The following is a 21,633-nucleotide window of genomic DNA, read 5'->3' on the forward strand; positions in this document are numbered from 1 at the left end:
GTTTTCAGCTCCTACTGATACTATTTTTTCCGGGACCGGGACTGGCCCAGAGAGCAGCAACCAGAATCTCAGGTTTGAAATGATTCCAAAGTTGTAGTTGTTCAACTTAGGTTCAATTTATCGTGCTCCAGGGATAGAATCATCAAATGTCAAAGTTTAAAGAGATTTTACCATACTGAGTCCCTCTGACCCATCCTTTGTGTATAAACCATACGATGTCAGAGTTCAAAAGGTCCGCAAACGAATTATAAAACAATGTTAGTTCTCAGAGGGACCCTAAAACATAGAACATAATGTTTAAATTGGAAAGAGCCTTGGAATTAGAGTGATCCTTAGAATCATACATGGTTTCTTGGATGGCCTCTTGGGGTGGAGGACCCTGGATGTGGAATCAGAGAACCTGGATTTGATCATTCCTTTTCTATTTCTTTACCACCTGAGTGACCTTGGACAAGTCACTCAGTTTTCTCATCAGTAAAATGGGAGAATTGGACTCTAAATCATATGACTTTCCAGAAGGAGTAAAGAATTTGGAATGTTATAAAACACATAACAAGGTGCGGTGGGAGGCAAGGGCTGGCTGACTGATTTGACTTTTGATACTCTTTCCCAAGACCAGGTCTCTGGGAGGCAGGCAGATTACTGGGTGCAGGAAGTCTCTGGGTGTGAGAGTTGTGAGCTGCTGGCTGCTCACCACCTTGGATTACTCATTGACAATGTTCCTGGAATTGTTTCTATTTTTCTTTTCCCACCCCATATTCATGAAGGGCCACACAGTGCATTCACCCTCCTTTGTGTATATAAGACCTGAAGGGAAGTAGCAAAAACACTGTGGCTATCCTAAGGACCCAATTCCTGGCCAACTAAAAGGATCCTGCCCCTGGGGCTGAACCTCTTTTCCACTTCTGAACAGGAAACAGCCCCCTAGATTGCAGATGGATTTCATTGCTGGAGCCATTGGAGGTAAAGAAAGAAAAAGAAAGGAAGGAAGGAAGGAAGGAAGGAAGAAAGAAGAAAAAAGTGTTAAGAATAACTGAGAACAGTCAGTTAGGTAGAGTCCTGGACAGTATTTGCATAGAAAGTGTTGGACTGTGTGGACAGAATTAAGATCCAAAGAGTTTACCTGATATTTCACAGCTGGCCAAGACCGTCTGGGAAACCATCATGTCAAGCAATTTGTTTGACGTTTGATTTAGAATCATATACAATAAAATGTCAGCGCTTAAAGGGGCCTGGAAAGCTCTTCCTTATTTCTGTCTCTTGGGTTTCCTGGGCTTCCCTCAAGTCCCAACTAAAATCATTTGTATAGGAAGCCTTTCCTAGTCTTTCTTAATTCTAGTGCCTTCCCTCTGTTGGTTATTTCCAGTTTATCCCTTCTATAGTTTGTTTGTACATAGTTATTTGCATGTTGTCTCCCCCATTAGACTGAGCTCCTTGAGAGAAAGGACTGTCTTTTGCCTTTCTTTGTATTCTTAGCACGTAACACAGTGCGTAGCACATAGTTGGTGTTTAATAATTGCTTATTAACTGACTTAGAAATACATAACATAGAATGTCACAACTGGAAGAGTCCTTGGAAATTACAAAATATAGAATGTTAGAGCTCAAGTTTTGGAGCTGGAAGGGGCCTTAGTGCCTGCAGATTTTACAGATCAAGGAACTGAGGTCAGTAAGTGAGATAGTGGCATCGTTTGTGTAGAAAGAGTATTGGATTGGGAGTTGGGACACCTAGACTCTGGTCTCTTCTCTGCCACCAATTCAGCATGTTCCCCTAGACAACTCACTCCTCTATGGGCTTCAGTTTTCTCTTCTATGGAATGAATGGGGTAGTTTGGCTGAGTGATCTCTAAGGTCCCTCCTAGCTCTGATTGTATGAGACCATAACTCTCTATCACATACAACTTGCTTAAGCATATAGGACATTTAATACGTTAGTGCACACACAGCCTTGTTTGTCTGTGTCCCCTTCTGAACTTCCTTCTGCTCTCTTCTGGGAATTTTTTTAATGTTTCATTGATTCTTCTTCTTCTTCTCTTCCTCTTTCTCTTCCTCATTCCCCACCACATCTCTTCCCTTTCGAAATCAAATGAAAGTCATTCTGAGCAACGAATGATTATAAATAAGCAAAACAAATCCACACATGGGTTGTGTCTGAAAATGTAAGTCTTAACTTCAAACCTATAGTCTATCACCTCCTCTTTGCTAAGGGGTGATGTATTCATGACTTGCTTCAGTCAAGTTCTGAAGTCTTTCAAAGTTGATTTTCTTTACATTATTACAGTCATCGGAAATTGTTCTATTGATTTCGCTCACTTTACTCTGTATCAGTTCATACAAATTTTCTCAGTCTTCTTTGAATCTGCATCTTTTGTCACTTCTTAAAGCATAATAATATTCTAGTGCATTGATGCACCTAACTTGTTCCACCTTTCTTCAGTTGATAGATACTCCAATGATTTCTCCCTTTTTTGGCATAAGAAAAAGTGCTGCTATAGATATTTTTGTCCATAGAGGCCCTTTGCCTCTTTCTTTGATCTCTTTAAGGGTTACATGCCCAGTAGCAGTATCGCTGAATTCAAAGAATGTGCAGAATTTAGTGAATTTTGAAATATAGTTCCAAATTGCCTTCCAGAATGATTCAACCCATTCACAGCTAAGAGAAGATTTAAGGGAGGATATGATGTCTGGCTTCAAGTCTATGAAGGGCTATTAAGTGGAAGAATGAATGGATTTACTCTATTTGGGGCCAGATAGTGGAACAGTGAAATGCGAAAAAAATCACAGAGATTTCTGCTCAGTAGAAGGGAAAATGTCCTAACAATAGGAGGTAGCCAACAATGAAATGGGTTGCTTCAACAGATAATTAATCAAGCAATAGGCATTAAGTACTAATTGTGTGTCAGGCATAGTACTAGGTTGTAGAGATCCAATGACATAAATGGAATGGTCCATGCCCTCCACAAGCTTCTATTCTGTTGGGTCATAGACAGTAAGTTTTCTGTCACTTGAAATCTTCAAAAAGAGGACTGATGGATAATTATCTGTAAGGCATTTGAGGAGATTCCTACTTTGAGTAAATGTTGGGTTAGATTAAATCTATGGTCTCTTCTGACTCTGAGTCTGAGTAATTCTATGACAAATGATAAAACTGAGACCCAGAGAGATCACACAAAAGCCAGATTCTCAATTTATCCAAAATGTTGGGGTTGAGGGACTTCTGTACACCCCCATCTGCTCCCACTCCCTCCATTCCATGCTGTGGAAAGACCGGTTGCAGAACTGTGATACAGAAAGCTAAAGATCAGAGTTGGGTAATATCATTCAAAATTAATGCCAAATAGAGGTGCTAACCTGACAATTCTATTTTAAGTAAAAGAAATAGTGTTATGTCAGGTCAATATTTGCCTTGTGAAAAACAGATTGATTTTTTTAGGACACTGGGGTTTTTGGAGGAGGAGCCTCCCCAAAGAATGAGGGGAAAGGGCCATGATTCCAAATGTTAATGATCTATGATCTTAGATGAGGTTATCAGTGGAAAGCTGCCAGCATTCGCCAGGGTGATGACTGTGTGGTATAGCGAAATGACTTTGAATTAAGAAATCTGTCTGGGGAAAAGGGTCCTCATCCCAATTCTGCCAATGACTCACTCTGTAACTTTGGACAAACCATTTTTACTCTCTCCGAGCCTCAGTTTAATCAGATATAAAATGAGGGTGTTATACAATTCAGGCTTCAAGGTCCCTTTCCTGCTCTATAAGGTTTATGTGCTAAAAAAAAATAATAATTAAAAGTGCCTTCAGTATTATTTCTGGGAAATTGGTTTCCCTCTGAGAAGTGTTATGTCTCTAGTACAGTGGGTTTTCCTCATCTCTCTGCTTATTTACCTGGGGGTCAGAGTTATTGAAAAAAGCGGGGAGATGTGATTCTCAATTGAAGTAATTTACTCATAGATAGTGGAGTTTTAATTTGTTAATAAGGTGTTTTTGTTTGAGACATGTGACATCTTTGAGTAAATCAGAAGGGGATTGCTAGGTGACCTTTAAAAGACAGCTTGTGAGTCAGGGAGACCTCTGGAGGAGGGGGAGGCAGGAAGAGATTTCTTTCTCTTCTTCCCACTGGCCATGGCCTCTATCAGCAATTTGAGTACAACAATTTGAGTGCTTCCTCCCCAGCTCACAAGTTCATCAGTTTGAGAGACTCGGAAATATGCTTGGAGTAAAGACACATACTACAGGCAGAAACAGATACAGAAAAACAGTCATTCCAGGAAGGAAAAAGCTTTGAACAAGGAGATGGCTGTGGACTCAAGAGAAAGACAGTCCTGCCTGGCAATCAAGCCATGGAGAGAAGTATGACCTAGGAGCCCAGCTAAGCAAACTGTCCAGCGAAGCTGCTGAGTATAAGGGAAAGTTTCTAGAGGACTCTATAAAAAGAGAAAAGACTTTGATGTTCTGCAATACCAGTAGTTGTGAGCTGCCTTAAACACATCTGTTTCTACTACCATTATATTTGTGCCTTTTTCTCTTAGAGCAGTGTATGTTTCTGTAAGAGTGCACTCCAGTTTTTGGGGAAGAGGAGATGTTTTGTAACTACTGTTTTACTATGCCATCTTAGTCAGCAAATGCCTCTGCTAAGAGCCAAAGGTGTCAGCTGGCTGACTGTTTAAAAAGAAACATGCTGGTAGGGGCTTGTGAGCTGTAGTACATATTACCAGGATTACCCCTAGGACCTCAGGTGGAAGCCATCCTCTGGGTTTCTAACCTGTGAGGGTGACAGCCTAATTGAGAGGAGTAGTCCAATGGAATGTTATACCCCAATGCAACTTGATTTCCTCAGCGTATGCACTTATTCCATGACTCCAGGATCGTAGTCCCTCCATGTCTTTTTAGAAAGTCTTTGTGAATTATAGCCCAAAATTTTCATGATCAAATAGATAATTCCCTTGTGTTAGGCCTTTCTGAACTTTTTTATGCTTGGGAATTTTCCATGAATACTTTCATGTCTCTAGTCTGGTCCTCAGAGGACAGACTCAAAATCTGAGTCTGGGCCCATACTTGAATCCTTTCCAACTTGGTAGGAACAGCCAGAGGTTGTGTCCCGTTGAAATAGTCTTGATATACATTGGCACCACAGTGAGGTATCAGAAGAGGATACCAACGGGTTCAGGAGAAGGAACTGCCATAGAGTTGTGATTTGTGGCCCAAAACTAAAGCTCTGGATTTACACAAACTAGGTCCCTTCCCTTCCCCCTTCCCATTTCCCTTCCCTTCTCTTCCTTTCTCTTTTCACTTCCTTCCTCCTTATCTCCCTTCCTTCCTCCTTGCCTTCCTTCCTTCCTTCCTTCCTTCGTCCCTTCCCTCTTCCTTTCCTTTCCTTCCTTTTCCCCTTCTTCCCCTTACCTTTTTCCTTCTTCTTTTAAAGGTCAAACACTAAGTAGCTGTGAATTATCCATCTTCATTCAGAAAGGCAGCATATCACAATGAATACCCTCCTACATGAAACCTTTCTTGATCCCCTTCCCTACCAAGAAGTAGTCACTCCCTTCTCTGTACACCCAGAGTGCTTTCTTTTTATCTCTATTGTGATCCTAATAATAAAAAAATCCTGATAATTCCTATTCGTGTAGCATTTTAAGGTTCACATAGCCCTTTCCTTAAGGCTGCTCAGTAAAGTAATTAATGTGTCATCCTCATCATCTTTTTACAGATAAGGAAACTGAGGACTGATTGTTTCCCTAACTATAGAACAGGCTCGTGGCTCTTCATGGCCAAAAGCTCTCACTGCCCTCAACCTCAAGACATTTCTCTTGATCCTCTAACATCCATTGTGTGACAGTGATGATGTTCTGGACAAGCATCCTGCTGGGGGTGGGCACCAGAAATGAGCATCAGGGTGGTAGCAACAGTTAAGGGCGGAGTTGCTTTGCTGGGGCTTTGTATGGATGGGAAGCATGAGGGACTCTCCTCGAGTGGGTAAGGTGTCTGTGCTGGCCTCAGCACCTTCAGTGCAGGCTTACCCTGGTTTGATCAGCACATCAGCCCGACTCTCCTGCAAGTTACAGGCATAATGCAGCCTCGTTCTGCTTGTCATTCCACTTGTCGAGTTAGGAACACAGGGTAGAAGTTCCAAAGGGACAGGTGCGGTCTTGGTGTTTAGATAAAGTGCTTAATGGTCTGAGCCATGGACCAGGCCGCCTCCTACTCAGGGTCTCCAAAGTAAAGTCTAGATGACACCTGTCAGGGGCTTATGGAGGGGAGCCTTGTTCAAGCGAGGGTTAGACCACAGAGGTGGCCTTCTAGCTCTGGAGAGCCTACGAGTCTGAGACTGTGTGTAGGAAGGAGTGGGAAGGTGAATGGCAGCTAATTGCTAATTAATTACTAATATGTATATAGTGCTTACTATATTCCAGCACTGTGCTAATCACTGCAGTGATAATAGCTAGCATTTATAGAGCACCTGCTGTAGTGCTGGGCACTGTTATTATCTCACAACAACCCTGGGAAAGTAGGTACTATTATCATCCCCATTTTACAGATGGGGAAACTGAGGCAAACAGGTGTTATGTGACTTGCCCTAGGCCACACAGCTAGTAAGTGTCTGAGGTCAGATTTGAAGTCAGGTCTTCCTGATTCCGGGCCTGGCACCCAATCTACCGCACTACCTGGCTTGCTGTGACTCAGCTTTTGTAGTTCTGGATTTTCCCCATCTATCTTCCCTAGTGTTGTTTGGCCCTCACTCTGGAGTGCTGTGCTTGTGTTCCTCTGGAAGTCTTCTGTGGCCTATAATTGGGTTCCATACTGCTGGGGAACCAGGACAAAAGAGGTTGGAGTGATGATGACATATCCTGCAAGTCCAACCTAGGAAGGTGGGAGGAGGAGGATGCCTGAACTGAATCGAATAATTGGGGAAGATTCCCTAGAATCGAGCATCTTCCTGACAGACTGTGACAGGGGCCTCTAACTCTTTGGGAGTCCTCACATCTCTCTGGTCTCTTTAATAAATTCCTCTAAGGGAGTTAATAGGTTAAGGAATGATGTGCCATTCATCTGCAAAATTTCTGTTTCTTTCAGGTGTCTGTGGCGTTGCTGTGGGTTACCCCCTGGACACAGTGAAGGTACTTTAATTCTTGCCCTCAAGTTGCCCTGAGTCTGCATTTCATTGCCCTTTCTTCCTTACTTCTCTATCTTCAACACGTTTGTCTCAGTAACAGTCGTCATTTATTTATCTATCTATCTATCTATCTATTTATTTATTTGGTTTTTCTAGAGGGGAAGGCAGGGCAATTGGGGTTAAGTGACTTGCCCAAGGTCACACAGCTAGTAAGTGTGTCAAGTGTCTGAGGCCGGATTTGAACTCAGGTCCTCCTGAACCCAGGGCCGGTGTTCTACTCACTGTGCCACTAGCTGCCCCAATAGTCATCATTTGTTAACTTAGCTTACTGGCATAGGATTGTAGGATTTAGATCTTAAAAGGACCTTAGAAATTATCAAACTCTACCCTTTCCTTTTATAGAGGAAAAAAACTGAGGCCCATAGAAGTTCAGTGGTTTGACCAATATCCATCAAGTAATAAAGATCAGAACTGAGACTCAAGCCTATGTTTCTGAGACCTTTTCTATTTGCTAATTGTGTCAGTTGGCTGACTGTTTAAAAAGAGGCACACCAATGGGGGCTTGTAAGCTATAGTACATCTCACCAGGGTTACCCCTAGAACCTAAGGTAGAAGCCATCCTCTGGGTTTCCAGCCTGTGAGAGTGACTACTTCATTGAGAAGAATGATTCAGTGGGGGTACTCTAGTACTCTTTTCTAGTACTCTTTTCTAATACTCTTTTCAGTTTGGTCCTCTCAGTACTCCATCACCTGTTTTCAGTTGTTAACATTAGTTTTTATTCACTTGTTCAGACTAACCCCTTTTGACAGCCTAAGCCAGTTCATTTATAAAATTGTGGACTCTCAGTTAGATGGGGACTTCAGAATGTCAGAAGGTCCACTTGCCCCCCCTCCACTCTTCTCCCTCTCCCCAAGAGTCATTCATTCAGCCTTGAGTTGAACATTTCAGTGATGGGAAGGCCATTACCTGACTATTATGGAGTTCTTCCTTCTATTTAGCTGAAGTCAACCTTCTTGTAATTTATACCCATTGTCCCTAGCCGTGGCTTCTTGAAATATCCAGAATCAGTCTATTCTCTTTCTTCCTTCAGTCTTTCAGATAGCTGAAGACAGCTCTCAGTTTGTTTAAGTCAACACTTCTCTACGCTAAACATAGGACTACAGATTTTGAGCTGGAAGGGACCTTAGAGGTCATTCAGTGCAAGTCTCTTATTTTACAAATGAGGAAACTGAGGCCCAGAGAGGTTTAGTAATATGCCCAGGGTGACACAACTAGTAGGTGTCTAGGGTGGAATTTAAACCTAGGTCTTCCTGGCTCTGTCCAGCACTATCCACAATCCCCGCTCCATCTCCAGTTCTGTCAACCAGTGCTAAGAAGACATGATTTCTAGTCCTCTCACAGTCTTGGTGGCCCTCTGGACATGTTCTATTTTGATAATGTCCTCAATAAAATGTATCACTCAGATCTGTACATAATATACCATATCTGGCTGGGAACAGTGGCAATTTCTAGCCTTTGAAAATTACTTTCTCAGAATTTAGAATAGAAAATATAATAAAATTGAATTAAAGAACTGCTATTTCTTTTATATCTCCTGTTTGTGGGTTTACAATAATACCCATAATAATGATAGCTAGCACTTTACAGCTCTTAGTGATTTTCAAGGTCTCTTACATATGTTATCTCATTTTATCTAACTGATGAGATGTCATTTCACTGTCCAGGACTTCTGGGGCTTTTCCACGATTCCTCACATTCCTGCCTTTCTTCTATCCTAAAGTCTCTGAAAGCTCTCTAATTCCCTTACCCTCTATGTCTCTTCTCCTGGTTTCACTGATGTAGAAACAGAACTTACAGGGTATCATGGGGTGACCCCTCAAGTCCTGAGAATCCTTATCGTTGCTTCCTTGGGTCCAGTGAGCTCTAAATCATCTCCTCCTTTACAGGTCCGAATCCAAACTGAAAAGAAGTATACTAGCTTCTGGAACTGTGTTCGAGAACTATACAAAGCAGAGAAGGTAAGTCTATGCCCTTGGTTAGTATAGACATTTCATTTAGGAGTTTGTTTCCGCCAGAGGGCAAATATCAGTACCATTTGAGAAGGACACTCACTGTCTTCCAGCCTCCTCCATCTCCCGACCAAAGGGTAGTTTGCCAAGCTCATTTTAAAATTCAAATGAATTAGGTTTTGGTGGGAAAGCACTGAGACAAGATTTTTCCTTCTGAGATGAATAATTAGCAGTGATGGTGAGATGGGTCAGTGGTTAGAGCGCTGGGCCTGGAGTCAGAAAGACCCGAGTTCAAATCCAACCTCAGACACTTACTAGCTGTGTGACCATGGCCAAGTACTTAACCTCTATCTGTCTTAATCTGTTGGAGACGGAAATGGCAAACCACTCCAGGATCTTTGCTGAGAAAACCCCATGGATGGGGTTTGTGACCATGGGGTCACAAAAAGTTGGACGTGACCGAGCAGCTGAACGACAACAAATTAAGTAAATCGATCCTCAGGAGAGCCCTGTAAACTCCTATCATTCCCAGTTTGCAGGTGGAGAAACTGAAGCCCAGAGAGCTCAGGGTCACACAACTGATAGGTGCCTGAGATGGGATTCAAGCCCGGTACTCTAATCAGTCAGCCATGCTACCTCTCTAAAGTCAATGCAGTTCAGAGAATTGTAGAGTTAAGAGCTTTATTCATCACCCCGTTCAACTTCCTGATCAAAGAAGTACTGGCTGTCCGCAGCATCTTTGATGGAGGCAGGAGGAGTCATTCAGCCTCTACATCGGCACTTCCACTAATGGGCACTTACTATTCAGTGACGCCTGCGTTCTTTCCTTTGTTTGGATCACCTGCGTTTCTGGAGCACAGATGGTGGCTAAGACCCAGAGCTAAATGCTCTAGGAGGAGTGGGCAATGCTGTTGTTACCCAGTTCTAGTTAAGGCAAAGTTACTTTCCATCATTCAGTCAATAAATATTTGTTAAGCACCTACTATGTGCCAGGCACTGAGCTGAACACTGGGGATATAGAAAGAGGCAGAAGACAGTCCCTGCCCACAAGGAATTTATAACCTAATGGGGGATAAACAAGCAAACTGGCTTCCTCACCTGGAAGTTCACTGTGCCAACAGAATCAGAGGTCAGTCCCTGTCTCTGTGGTAATAACATTTAGTCTCTTTGGACTACATCCCAGTTTTGTTTTCAGTTATTCCTTCTATAGAGTTATCTTATTAAGCCCTTACTGTGTGCTGGGGCATTGTGCTAAGCTGTGGAGGAGGCAGGAGAAAGACATTTGGTGCCTGTCCTCAGGAAGTCAGCTGTGAGCACCCATTGACTCAAAGACGAACCAGAAGGCAATAAGAGATAGCGTGATGTGGTATGGTATCTCCTCCGTTAGAGTGTAAGCTCCTTGAGAGCAGGGACCGCCTTTTGCCTCTTTTTGTATCCCCTACTATGTACCAGGCATGGTGCCTGGTACATAGTAGGTACTTAACAAATGCTTTTATTGATTGATTGATAAGAACAAGAATCGATGTCTGAGGTACATACATTAAATGCTCTTAGAGATTAGCCAAGGGAAGGTCCCAATGGGCGGAAAGACTAGAAACTCTGAATCAGGAAGTCAGCCTGTGACTGATACTTTTCTAACCATCTCTCGATCTCTCTTTTCTTCTCTTTCTTCTGGTTTCCTGGCTCCAGCTCTCTGGCTTCTACAGGGGGCTCTCCCTGCCAGTGTGTACAGTGTCTCTGGTCTCCTCAGTCTCCTTCGGCACCTATAGGCATTGCCTTTCTCACATCTGCAAGCTCAAGTACGGCAATGCGGCTGTGAAGCCCTCCAAAATGGACATCACCCTTTCAGGATGTGCCTCTGGCATTGTCAGGGTAAGTGGGGGTGATGAGGGTTTGGGGTGAGAGGTGCTCGACACCCCAAAGTACCGACACGCCGGGTCCTGCCGAAAGAATTCGACTCAAGCCTCCTCAGCCAAGGCAAAGGACAAAGTTTATTAAGAGTTAGCCAAATAAGCCTGCCCCAAGAGATCCCACCCCTTGCGGACGCCTGTAAGGAAAAAGGGCCAGACCCATCTGAGCTAGATTGGGTCTGACCAACCTCATGGAGGCAAGATGGAGACTATATACACAAAGGTTGTGGGAGGGATTGAGGGGTGGTCTGGGGTGACCAGAAGAGGGGTCTAGGGAGGGACTTAAGGACGAGGTCAGACTCCAGGGTGGGGGAAATAGCTGAAGGCTATATGGAAATGACAGACCATGAAGGGCTAGGGTAACAGAGCTAGTGTATAGATATTTTGATCAGGATTAAGGATGGGAAACAGGATTAAGGGTGGGAAACAGCTGGACAATAGAAGACTGGGCAAGGTAGGCATTTGGACTTAATGGTTATAGCCTCAGGCCAAGGCCAGGTCGAGTGGCAAGATTCAAGGAGAGTTCAAGGGTTCAAGGGGTTCCTAGAGACTGTGCCCTCATCATTCCCCCCTCAAACAAATGGGACCCAAATTCTTTTGGGGTCAGGGACGAAGGTCTCAGCTTCTGGAATTGCTTCCTGCTGACAAGGGGCATAGAGCTGGCTTGATGGGTCCAGTTCAAGGGGTGCACAGTCATCTGGAAGTTGATGGCTTGGAGACTGGAGGAGACAAACCTGGCAAGGAAGTTAAGCAAACAACAAAACAGACAGTACAGGAGTACAGAGAAAGGACAATATCCCTGGTGGGAATTAAAGATGACTATTTCATACCTAGCTCCCCTAACCACTTGTTCTGCTTCGGGGTTCAGGAGTGTGTAGCACATCCAAATTAGGTCGGGGATATCTAAAAGCAAGGTTTGATGTTTGGTGAGCCTGTGGTTAGCCAGGCACTGGTGGCCCTCTGCTTCCAGGGTGCTCTGGCAAGGCAGAGCTTCTAGGGGCTGGTCTGCTAGAGGCTTAGAAGCTTCCTCAATTGGAATGGCTGTAGCAGCCAGAGAATCTAATTGTTTTGGAAAACAGGGGTCAGATCCTAAGGACTGGATTAGAATTCCCAAAGCCTGTCCTCTCCTTCCTTCAGCAGAGTGAGTGAAGGGTTTTTCTAGATTAGGTAAGGCTAATGCTGGAGTGGTGGTCAGTTTAGTTTTCAAAGTCCCAAAAGCTTGTGCTGGGTAGGGGCCCCACTCTAGAGGGAGTGAGTCAGGGCCTTGAGTGCCAATTAATGGTTGCAGCCCCTCCCAAGCCTTGGACTTAATTGGATATTGAAGGCAATGGAGGGGAACTATGGCTGGGGTGGCAGAAGTAGCTTGCCCAGGAATTCCCTGATCCCAAACAATTGGCTCAACCCTCTCCCATGCCTCTGGGGGAACATGGGGAGGTCTGGGAAACAGAGGGAAAAGGGAGTTATGAGGTTTAACTAGAGAAAATTGGCTTCCCAATTTCACCATCAGGTCCCTTCCCCAAAAGGCAGGGGCAGAGAAGGAGTGTTCAGACAACAGATCCTTGATGCCCATGACCTGATGGGTCGAGGGGCATGTGGGGCCAGAGCCATTAGTTAAAACAAGAGAACATAGCCGTGATAAAGTGGGTAACCTTACCTTCTGCCTCGATTTTGCCCAGGGCTCCGCGAGAGAGGTGGAGAAAGTGGGAGCACAGCCAAGCCTCCAGTCTTGAGAAGACTGGAGGACAGGGTGCTGGGAGGAGGCTCTACCACTTTTCCAGCCTCGGGGACATGCTGGGCATGGTCCTGGAGGCGTGGATCCTAGAGGCTTCTTCCCGGGGGGCGCCCTAGAGGGGCACTCCTTAGACCAGTGACCCTCCTTGTGACATCGAAAGCAGGTTTCCCCTTTGCCAAAGTTGCCAGAAGCACCCTCCGGCAATCTCCTGGCCATGGCAGCTGCCAAGAATTGGGCATGTTCTCTGTCTCTGGCTTTTTCCTCTGCCTGGACTAAGTCTCTATCATTGAACACTCCGAATGCTGTCTCCAGTAATTGGGCCTGAGGTGTTTGGGGTCCCATTGCCAATTTCTGCAGTTTCCTCCTAATATCTGGGGCAGACTGATTAATGAAATACAAGTTAAGTATTGCCGCCCCTTCAATAGAATCAGGATCCAAATTTGTATACTTCTTAATAGCTTCTACTAGCCGGGCTTCGAAAAGGACAAGGTTTTCTTTTTCTCCCTGAGTAATCTCCCTAATTTTTTGAAAATTTATTTGCTTTTGAAATGCAGTTCTTAGGCCTTCTAACAGGCAAATTACCATATGGTCTCTCTTTTCTCTATCCTCACTCCTTTGATAATGGCATCCTGTGTCACTAGTTGGAACAGCAGCTATTCCTGGGGGATAGTTTATGGGGTTATTGCTAGCCAAACTGTCCCCAAATTTTTGAGCGTGTTCCCATATTCTCCTCTTCTCCTCAGTGGTACAACAGGTAGAGAAGAGGATATGCAAATCACACCAAGAAAGTTCAAATTGTAGGGACAGATCCCTAAAACCCTCAGTAAACTTAGTGGGATCTTCTGAGTATCTCCCCAGTTTTTCTTTAATTTGGATGAGATCTGAAATGGAGAATGGAACATGCAATCTCCTTGTCCCAGCAGGGGAGGCAGGCATTTCCCTCAGGGGAAAAAGCCTTGAAGGCGCTGTGGGACCTGGAGCTTGGGGCTGAAGTAGATTAGACTGCAAGGCCAAGGCATCTGCCTGGCAAGGGAGATCAGCTAGTACCTGAGGAGGGGTAGAGGTCAGAGGGGAAGATACCCCAGAGACCCAAGTGGGTGCTACCTCAGAGAGAGGGGCTAGGGGAGGAGATATTGCCGTGGCGGCAGGGCCCGAGGCTGGAACCTGAGTAGGAATTGCCTTGGGGGTAGGGCCTGTGGTGATAGATGTTGCAGGGCCTGCAGTAGAGGCAGGGCATAGGGTCCCTTCGGCTGGAAATTCCTTTCTCCTTAGTAAAGGAGAAGTTAGGAGTAATTGTCGGGAGACAAACAAAATAAAACAAGAAAACAAAATATACAGAAGGTACATGAAACTTTCCCAAATTCCCAGCGCCGAAACAATTGAAAGGATCTGGCACATGCTTCCGGATGGGGCATCCGTCCATGTCCTTCGACATGACCACTGGACCGAGAAACACCTGACAGCGTCAGGTTGACCACGACAGCCTGGCTGTCTGACTCACTGAGACCATTGGACCAAGCTGTCCGACTGGACCGAGAACCACCTGATAGCGTCAGGTTGACCACGACAGCCTGGCTGTCTGACTCACTGAGACCACTGGACCAAGCTGTCCGACTGGACCGAGAACCACCTGATAGCGTCAAGGTGACCAGGACAGCGTGACTGTCTGACTCACTGAGACCACTGGACCAAGCTGTCCGACCCACCGAGAACCACCTGATAGCGTCAGGTTGACCAGGACAGCGTGACTGTCCGACCACTGGACTAAACTGTCCAACCCACTGGGACCTGCTGAGGTCAGGCCCGAGAAGCACATCCAAAATGTTTGAAGAGCGAGGAGGGAGATTGGGAGAGGGGGAGGCTCACATACCTTCAGTCTTGGCTGGAGAAGAACTTGAGATTAGCAGTGCTTCCCGGTTCAGGGAACCATAAATGATGAGGGTTTGGGGTGAGAGGTGCTCGACACCCCAAAGTACCGACACGCCGGGTCCTGCCGAAAGAATTCGACTCAAGCCTCCTCAGCCAAGGCAAAGGACAAAGTTTATTAAGAGTTAGCCAAATAAGCCTGCCCCAAGAGATCCCACCCCTTGCGGACGCCTGTAAGGAAAAAGGGCCAGGCCCATCTGAGCTAGATTGGGTCTGACCAACCTCATGGAGGCAAGATGGAGATTATATACACAAAGGTTGTGGGAGGGATTGAGGGGTGGTCTGGGGTGACCAGAAGAGGGGTCTAGGGAGGGACTTAAGGACGAGGTCAGACTCCAGGGTGGGGGAAATAGCTGAAGGCTATATGGAAATGACAGACCATGAAGGGCTAGGGTAACAGAGCTAGTGTATAGATATTTTGATCAGGATTAAGGATGGGAAACAGGATTAAGGGTGGGAAACAGCTGGACAATAGAAGACTGGGCAAGGTAGGCATTTGGACTTAATGGTTATAGCCTCAGGCCAAGGCCAGGTCGAGTGGCAAGATTCAAGGAGAGTTCAAGGGTTCAAGGGGTTCCTAGAGACTGTGCCCTCATCAGGGGCACCACTGGCCCTCTGTTCTCAGGAATCCTGGTAAAAGTGGGAGAAATAAATCCGTGAAGCTTTAGAGTCCTACAGAAAAGGATCCCACTGGTGTTTGTAGCTTCTAGCAAGCAGTGAGGTCATGGGATCATAGAATGTCAGACTTGGAAAGGGCCTTAGAGATCAACTCAGTTTACTGGGTTGCAAGTGAGTAAACTGAGGCTCAGAGAAGGGAAATCTGAGGTCCTCCCGCCCCCATGCCCCCATTAGTCATAAGGTTAGGATTAGATCCTTGGCCACTTGCCTGACTCCTGGTCTAGGGCTCTACTTTAGCAAGGTACAAATTCTCATCAAGTAGGAGGTGGGAAAATGATTTGGAAATCTTTTTGGTTGAGTTGATCCAATCCTGCCTAAAGGTAGGGGAATGGACTTATTGACCTGAGAGTCAGTCAAAGGCTAAATGACTTGTCCAGGGTCACACAGCTGGTAAGTATCTGAGGCTGGATTTAAACTCAGATATTCCTGACTCTGGGTCCAGCACTCTATATACTGTGCCACCCAGCTGAAACGTCTAGCCTCTATAGAACCAAAAAGGCAAGTCAGGGAGCGTGATGTCCTGAGCTTCCAGTGAGCTACCACATTCCTTCCAGGGTTGCTGCAAGGATCAGATGATGTAGCATTTGTAAAGCACTTAGCCCTGTACCTGGCACATAGTAGGCGCTTAACAAATGCTCGTTTCCTTCCTTTCCCTTCCCATCCAGTTCAGAGTCTCTTTAATTGAGAAATCCCTCTCTGACTGATAGGTTTCTGAGCTAGCTGGATTAGAAAAGGAGCTTGGCTCTGGTTCATAGGAGAGAGGGCTCACTTCCTCACCAAGCCACACAGACATAGCTTCTCTTCTCCAACCAGCCAGGCTCTGGGACAGACCCTGGCCCCTTGTCTTGTACTCAAATACTTATAGTCTGGTTGGGGAACCATAACATGTATGTATGAATGGACCACTCCGTAGGAACAGTACCAGATCCATGTTACCCACAATAAAACCTTTGTGCCGCAGTTCCCATTTCCCTAGTGCTTAAAGTTAAAACAAACAGATTCATTTTGTTTTTTTTATATTAGATTTCTTTCCAAATATATCCTTATCTGTAAAATGAAGCCATGGGGCTAGATGACCTATAAGGTCCTTACCACTGTTGTCTATGTTCCTTCATCCACCCAGGGAATAAAAGGTTTTTAATAAATTACTTTCTTCATTACACCCCTGGGAAGCAGAAAGTACAAGTATTCTCCCTTTTTAACTAAAGAAAAAACTGAAGTTCAGAGGGTCCAGAGAATTTGCCTAAGGTTAGGTGAGTTATATGGCTGGTCAGTGTGAGAGGCAGGATGCTGGCCCAGGTTCTCTTGATTTCCAGCCCAGGACTTTTCATCATTAGTCTGGGCTGTAGGAAGTGGCTCCAAAAACAGGAACTGGGTGTGGTGGAGGAGTAGAGAGAGGCTTTAGAAGCTGCTTGCTTTTGGAATGACCTGCCCATGTCAAGGCCTCTGGGATAAACTCTGGCAGTTGGAGGTCTCCAGGCTGCTCTTGCGCTGATGGACCCTGCCTTTAACTAGGTCTCTAGTGTACGATCCGGGGCAAAGTCAATTAACTTCTCTGAGAATCCTATTGAAAATGGGCACGTTGTGAGAACATCCATGTGACAACAGTGTGAGAAGGCAGTAACAGCAAGCATTTCTGGATGCTTTTCGAGTTTGCAAAATGCTTTCCTCAAAAATTCTGTGAGACAGAGATTTTAAAAAGTACATTTTTTTAGTGAACAGAAATCTGTTTTCTATGCCAACAAATTCCCCTTACTGAGAAAAAGAAAAAAAAATCTCATAACAAATATGTTTAATCAAGCAAAACAAATTCCTGCACTGGATAGTTTAAAAATGTGTGTGTGTGTGTGTGTGTGTGTGTGTGTGTGTGTGTGTGTGTGTGTGAGAGAGAGAGAGAGAGAGAGAGATAGGGTTTTTGTACAAGTACTTTTATTTCCATTTTATAGATGAGGAAACTGAGACTAAGATTTAAGTGACTCAGCTATTAAAGGTCAGATGCTTGGTTTGAACTCAGTCCTCCTCTGACTCCAAGGCCAGCACTCTTTCCACTGCACACAGCAGTAGTCTTATTCTTGGCTTTTCCTTTGATTTCCCAGGTCACACTGACATCCCCTACCGAAGTGGCCAAAATCCGACTGCAGACACAGAAACAGCGTCCGTCGATAACTTCTACATCTCCCGGTGAACTCCTTCCCCCACCCAAGTACCAAGGTCCCCTGCACTGCCTGAAGACCGTGGCCAAGGAAGAAGGCTTGAGAGGCCTCTACAAAGGCAGCTTGGCGTTGATGTTCCGAGATTGTAATTCCTTTGCCACCTACTTCCTCTCCTACTCCATCGTCTGTGAGTGGCTCACTCCAGCTGGGCAGAGTCAGCCAGGTAAGGCCCACACTCATTCAGCAAAGACTGACACTGACTAAGCATTTACTGTGTGCCAGGCACCGGGCTGGATTCTGGCGGCACAAAGACAGCTCATCCCTGCCCTCAAGGAGCTTACCTTGTTGGGGGGATGGTAACAATAGCTGGCATTTACACGTTGCTTTAAGGTTTGCCGAGTGACTGCAGATCTTATCTCATTTTGTCCTCACAACAACAGGTTCCATTATTATCTCTACTTTACACACCCAGAAACTGAGACAGACTGAGATTAAGTGATTTGCCCAGGGTCACATAGTTAGTGTCTGAGGCTGGATTTGAACTCAGGCTTTTCCTGATTCCAAGGCCAGTGATCTATCCTCTAGGCCACCTGGCAGTAACAACTAGGCTTCAATTAGGAGGTGGTAACTGAACTAAACCTTGAAGGGAGTTGAGGATTTCAGAGGTGGGAGAATGGAGCAAAAGCCTTCCAGGCATGGAAGAGAAGCCACATGAAGGCACAGGGCCACAGAACCTATCTAAATAGGTCATTTTAGATGGAATGTAGAATGCATGTAGGGGGATTATGGGAAATAAATCTGGAAAGGCAGGCATCTGCCAGTACGTGGAGGGCTTTAAATGCTAGGCTAAGGAGCCTGAATTTTATTTGACATTCAGTTGGAAACCACTGAAAATTTCTGATCAGAGGAGTGTGTGACATAGTTGACTTTGTGCCTTAGGAAGATTATTTTGTTAATGATGTGTGAGAAACGTGTTCATTCTAGAAAGACCGATGATACTCGTTGTGAAGCCAGGAAAGTTCTCCTTTTATTTATTTTACATTCCTAGCAAATGGATAGCTCCCTAATGGAGTATGCTTGCTCAGACAAATGCAAGGCTTTTTATGCTGTTCCCAGTTCGAATTTCCTCCCTTGCTCTCCGTTGGCTAGATGAAACCTCCTGAACCACCCGCTTCATGTTCCCCCTTAAACAGCTCATTAAGCATGCGTACAACCTTTTGACCTTTTACTTAATCAGAAACCTGGTTCTGCTAGGTCACAGCTGTGATTAGAACCTGTGATCTCTGACTTCTATCCTATTATCACTCAAAGGTGGGGGTAGTTTTAATCCTGTGGAAACAGAATTCTTCCTTTTGTTTCTCACGGTGAGTCAACTATGACTAAATTCATTCTTAGAAAGACAAACAAAATTAGGCTGCATGTGAATGTTTATTTCCCTTAAAGCTTTCAGAACATGCATTTAGAGATGTGTATGGGAGCTCATTGTAGACAATGAACCCAAGAATGGACAGACCAAAGAGACCTTGTATCTTCAAAGCAATTCCCTCTCACCCTTCTTTTGCTTCCTGGCTCAGGATGCCTATGTCAGCTAAAATTACAATCTTCATATGTGCTGACTGCAATATGAAAAAGGAATTTTCTTAATTGGATAGGTTGTAAATACAATAAGACAGGAGAAGTGTTAAATTGTCAATTGAAATTCTAGATCCAGGATATCTCTGTTTCTTCTGTCATTCACATGATATAACATAATGTAGCATATGTCCATAAAATACCAAGGTAAGAGAAGTCCCATTATTCAAGATAGTGTCTGGTTCAAGGCACCTTCTCTTTGGTAGTCATAAACAGAAGAATGCTCCTGGTCAGCTTCATCTGGCCTTGTAGTTGCTGACACAGGAAGGGGCCTTTTGAGTTCACTCAGAGAGCAAAGCAAAGCGTATCTGTTATGCCAAAACATGCAAAGCATTGTGGTTGGTTAAGCTCAGAGTGGGCCAAAATGTCTCTCCTGATTGGTCAATCCATGTTTTAGGCCTTTCTCAGGTCTTTGGGGGTTCAAAATAGTTTGGAGTGGAGGTGTACAGATGGTAACTGAAGTGGAGAAGGGAGAGATTAGAAAGTGGCAGACCAATTAGGAGGCTATTGTAATCATCCAGGTGAGGAGGCTTTGACCTAGAGCAGACCCTTTCTCTGTAAAATGAGTGCGATGCTGAGGGCCTTCTCTGTCTCTCCTTTGCAGACATCCTGGGTGTGCTGTTCTCTGGCGGCTGTGCGGGTGTCCTGGCCTGGGCCGTGGCCACTCCCATGGATGTGATTAAGTCTCGCCTTCAGGCTGATGGACTGGGCCAGCAGCGGTACCGAGGATTCATTCACTGTATCGCACAAAGCGTGAAGGAAGAAGGAGTGAGGGTCTTGTTTAAAGGACTAGCTCTGAACTGTTGTCGAGCCTTCCCTGTCAACATGGTGGTTTTTGTTGCCTACGAAGCGGTCTTGAAACTAACCCGGGGTTTCACGACATAACCGACTTCATCATACCCAACGTGCAGGTGGCTCCATGTGTGGATGTGAACCAAGCTGGGGTTAGAGGGCTGGGGTGAAACTGAATTGAATTCCAGACTTTTGGACTCGGGTTATAAGTCTCTAGCAGTAATGGCGCATTCTAACAGCCATTGGCTATGGGAGCTGGAGGATCCAAGTTGGGGCCCCTGAAGTGAATGTTCAGGAGTTGAATGGGCAGCTTCCCATTCCCTGCTTCCTCTTGGGGTCTCAGTGCTGCTCTCTGGTTAGGTTCTACCTCCCCACCAATGATTAATTCAAAGAGACTGAGTCCAGCCAGACTGGACTGTTAGGTCACAAGTCATGAAATGAGTTCTCCATGTCTATCTCCTTGGAAGAGGCAGCTCTCTTTCCCCTGTGACTTCAGCACTGCCCTGTTCATAGGGCCTGCCTACCTCACCCACCTATTAAAAAGCTTCTGGGAAGGACAGCCTGGTTCTTCAGTATGTACATATTGATAACATGTCACACTTTCAGATGTTTTTTGTAAATGTTGTGAGTGTAACCTTTCAGATGTTTTGAACTATATGTAAATAAAATAAGTGTTTTGCATGGTTTTAGTATATCAGGAAAAGTGAGAACTCTAGAAGTCAAGAAGATGTGAGTCCAAATGTTGCCTCAGACATTTGCTAGCTGTGTGACCCTAAGCACATCATTTAGCTTCTCCAAGCCTCAGTTTCCTCATCTGTAAAAGGAGGATTAATAATACCATCTACTGGGTGTGCTATTCTCTGGTGGCTTCCCGGAATTGTAAAGAGTTTTGCAAACCTTAAAGCATTATATAAGTGCTCACTCTTATTATCATGTAATGAATTTTTTGGTAGACCTCAAGGCCAGTATGAGTCATCATGATGTCATAGCCAATAAAAACTAACGTTATCTGAGGCTTCATTAGTAGTTGCAGAATGTTCAGAACAGAGGGGTAAGAGTTCCAGTGTCCTCTATCTCTGCTAGATCACAACTGTAGTATTGAATGTAGGTCTGGGTACCTTCATTTAGGAGAGACAAATGTGGCTAAAGGAAGGAGACCAAAACGGTAAGGAAGGCAGGAGACTGTGCCATATGGGAATTAGTGGAAGGAATAGGGAATGCATAGCTTGAAGAAGAAAAAACTAAAGGAGGATGTGCCAGTTGTCCTTGGCATTTGAAGAGATGTCATGTGGTGAAGGATAAAGAAATGGAAGCTCTAGTGGGCTTGGATAGAGTGCTGGACTTTGAGTCACAAAGACGCGGGTTTGAATCATGCCTCAGACATTTATTGAATGTGTGACAGTGATGTGATGTAGGCAGGTCACAATCTCTCTCAATCAATGAACAATAAACATTTATTAAGCACCTACAACGTGTTAGCATTGTGTTAAGTGCTGGCAACGCAAAAAGAGGTAAAAGACAGTCCCTGCCCTCCAGGAGTTTACAATCTAATGGAGGAGCCAACACTCAAACAAATATATACAAAGCAAGCTACATACAGGATAAATAGGAAATAATTGAGGGAAGGCCCTGGAATTAAGAGGGGATGGAGGAAAGCTTTCTGTAGAATATGAGACTTTGGTTGGAAGCC

The 21,633-nt window shown here is 44.8% G+C and overlaps 1 protein-coding gene across 1 annotated transcript; it reads left to right on the forward strand.

Moving 5' to 3' along the window:
- The first annotated feature begins 813 nt into the window (after positions 1 to 813).
- Positions 814 to 20,963, forward strand: SLC25A47 (solute carrier family 25 member 47). Its single transcript, XM_036748579.1, has 6 exons — positions 814 to 963; positions 7,071 to 7,114; positions 9,058 to 9,129; positions 10,810 to 10,992; positions 17,463 to 17,742; positions 19,756 to 20,963. The coding sequence occupies exons 1-6, from the start codon at positions 936 to 938 to the stop codon at positions 20,034 to 20,036; spliced, it is 888 nt and encodes a 295-aa protein (XP_036604474.1). The 5' UTR covers positions 814 to 935; the 3' UTR covers positions 20,037 to 20,963.
- Positions 20,964 to 21,633: the final 670 nt, after the last annotated feature.

This window comes from Trichosurus vulpecula, chromosome 3, assembly GCF_011100635.1.
Source record: "Trichosurus vulpecula isolate mTriVul1 chromosome 3, mTriVul1.pri, whole genome shotgun sequence".
NCBI lineage: Eukaryota > Metazoa > Chordata > Mammalia > Diprotodontia > Phalangeridae > Trichosurus > Trichosurus vulpecula.

Coding starts and splice junctions, on each gene's coding strand:
- SLC25A47 (XM_036748579.1), top strand. CDS start 936: ATGGATTTCATTGCTGGAGCCATTGGAG. Junction 7,115..9,057: donor ACCCCCTGGACACAGTGAAG/GTACTTTAATTC, acceptor CCTCCTTTACAG/GTCCGAATCCAAACTGAAAA. Junction 17,743..19,755: donor AGCTGGGCAGAGTCAGCCAG/GTAAGGCCCACA, acceptor TCTCCTTTGCAG/ACATCCTGGGTGTGCTGTTC.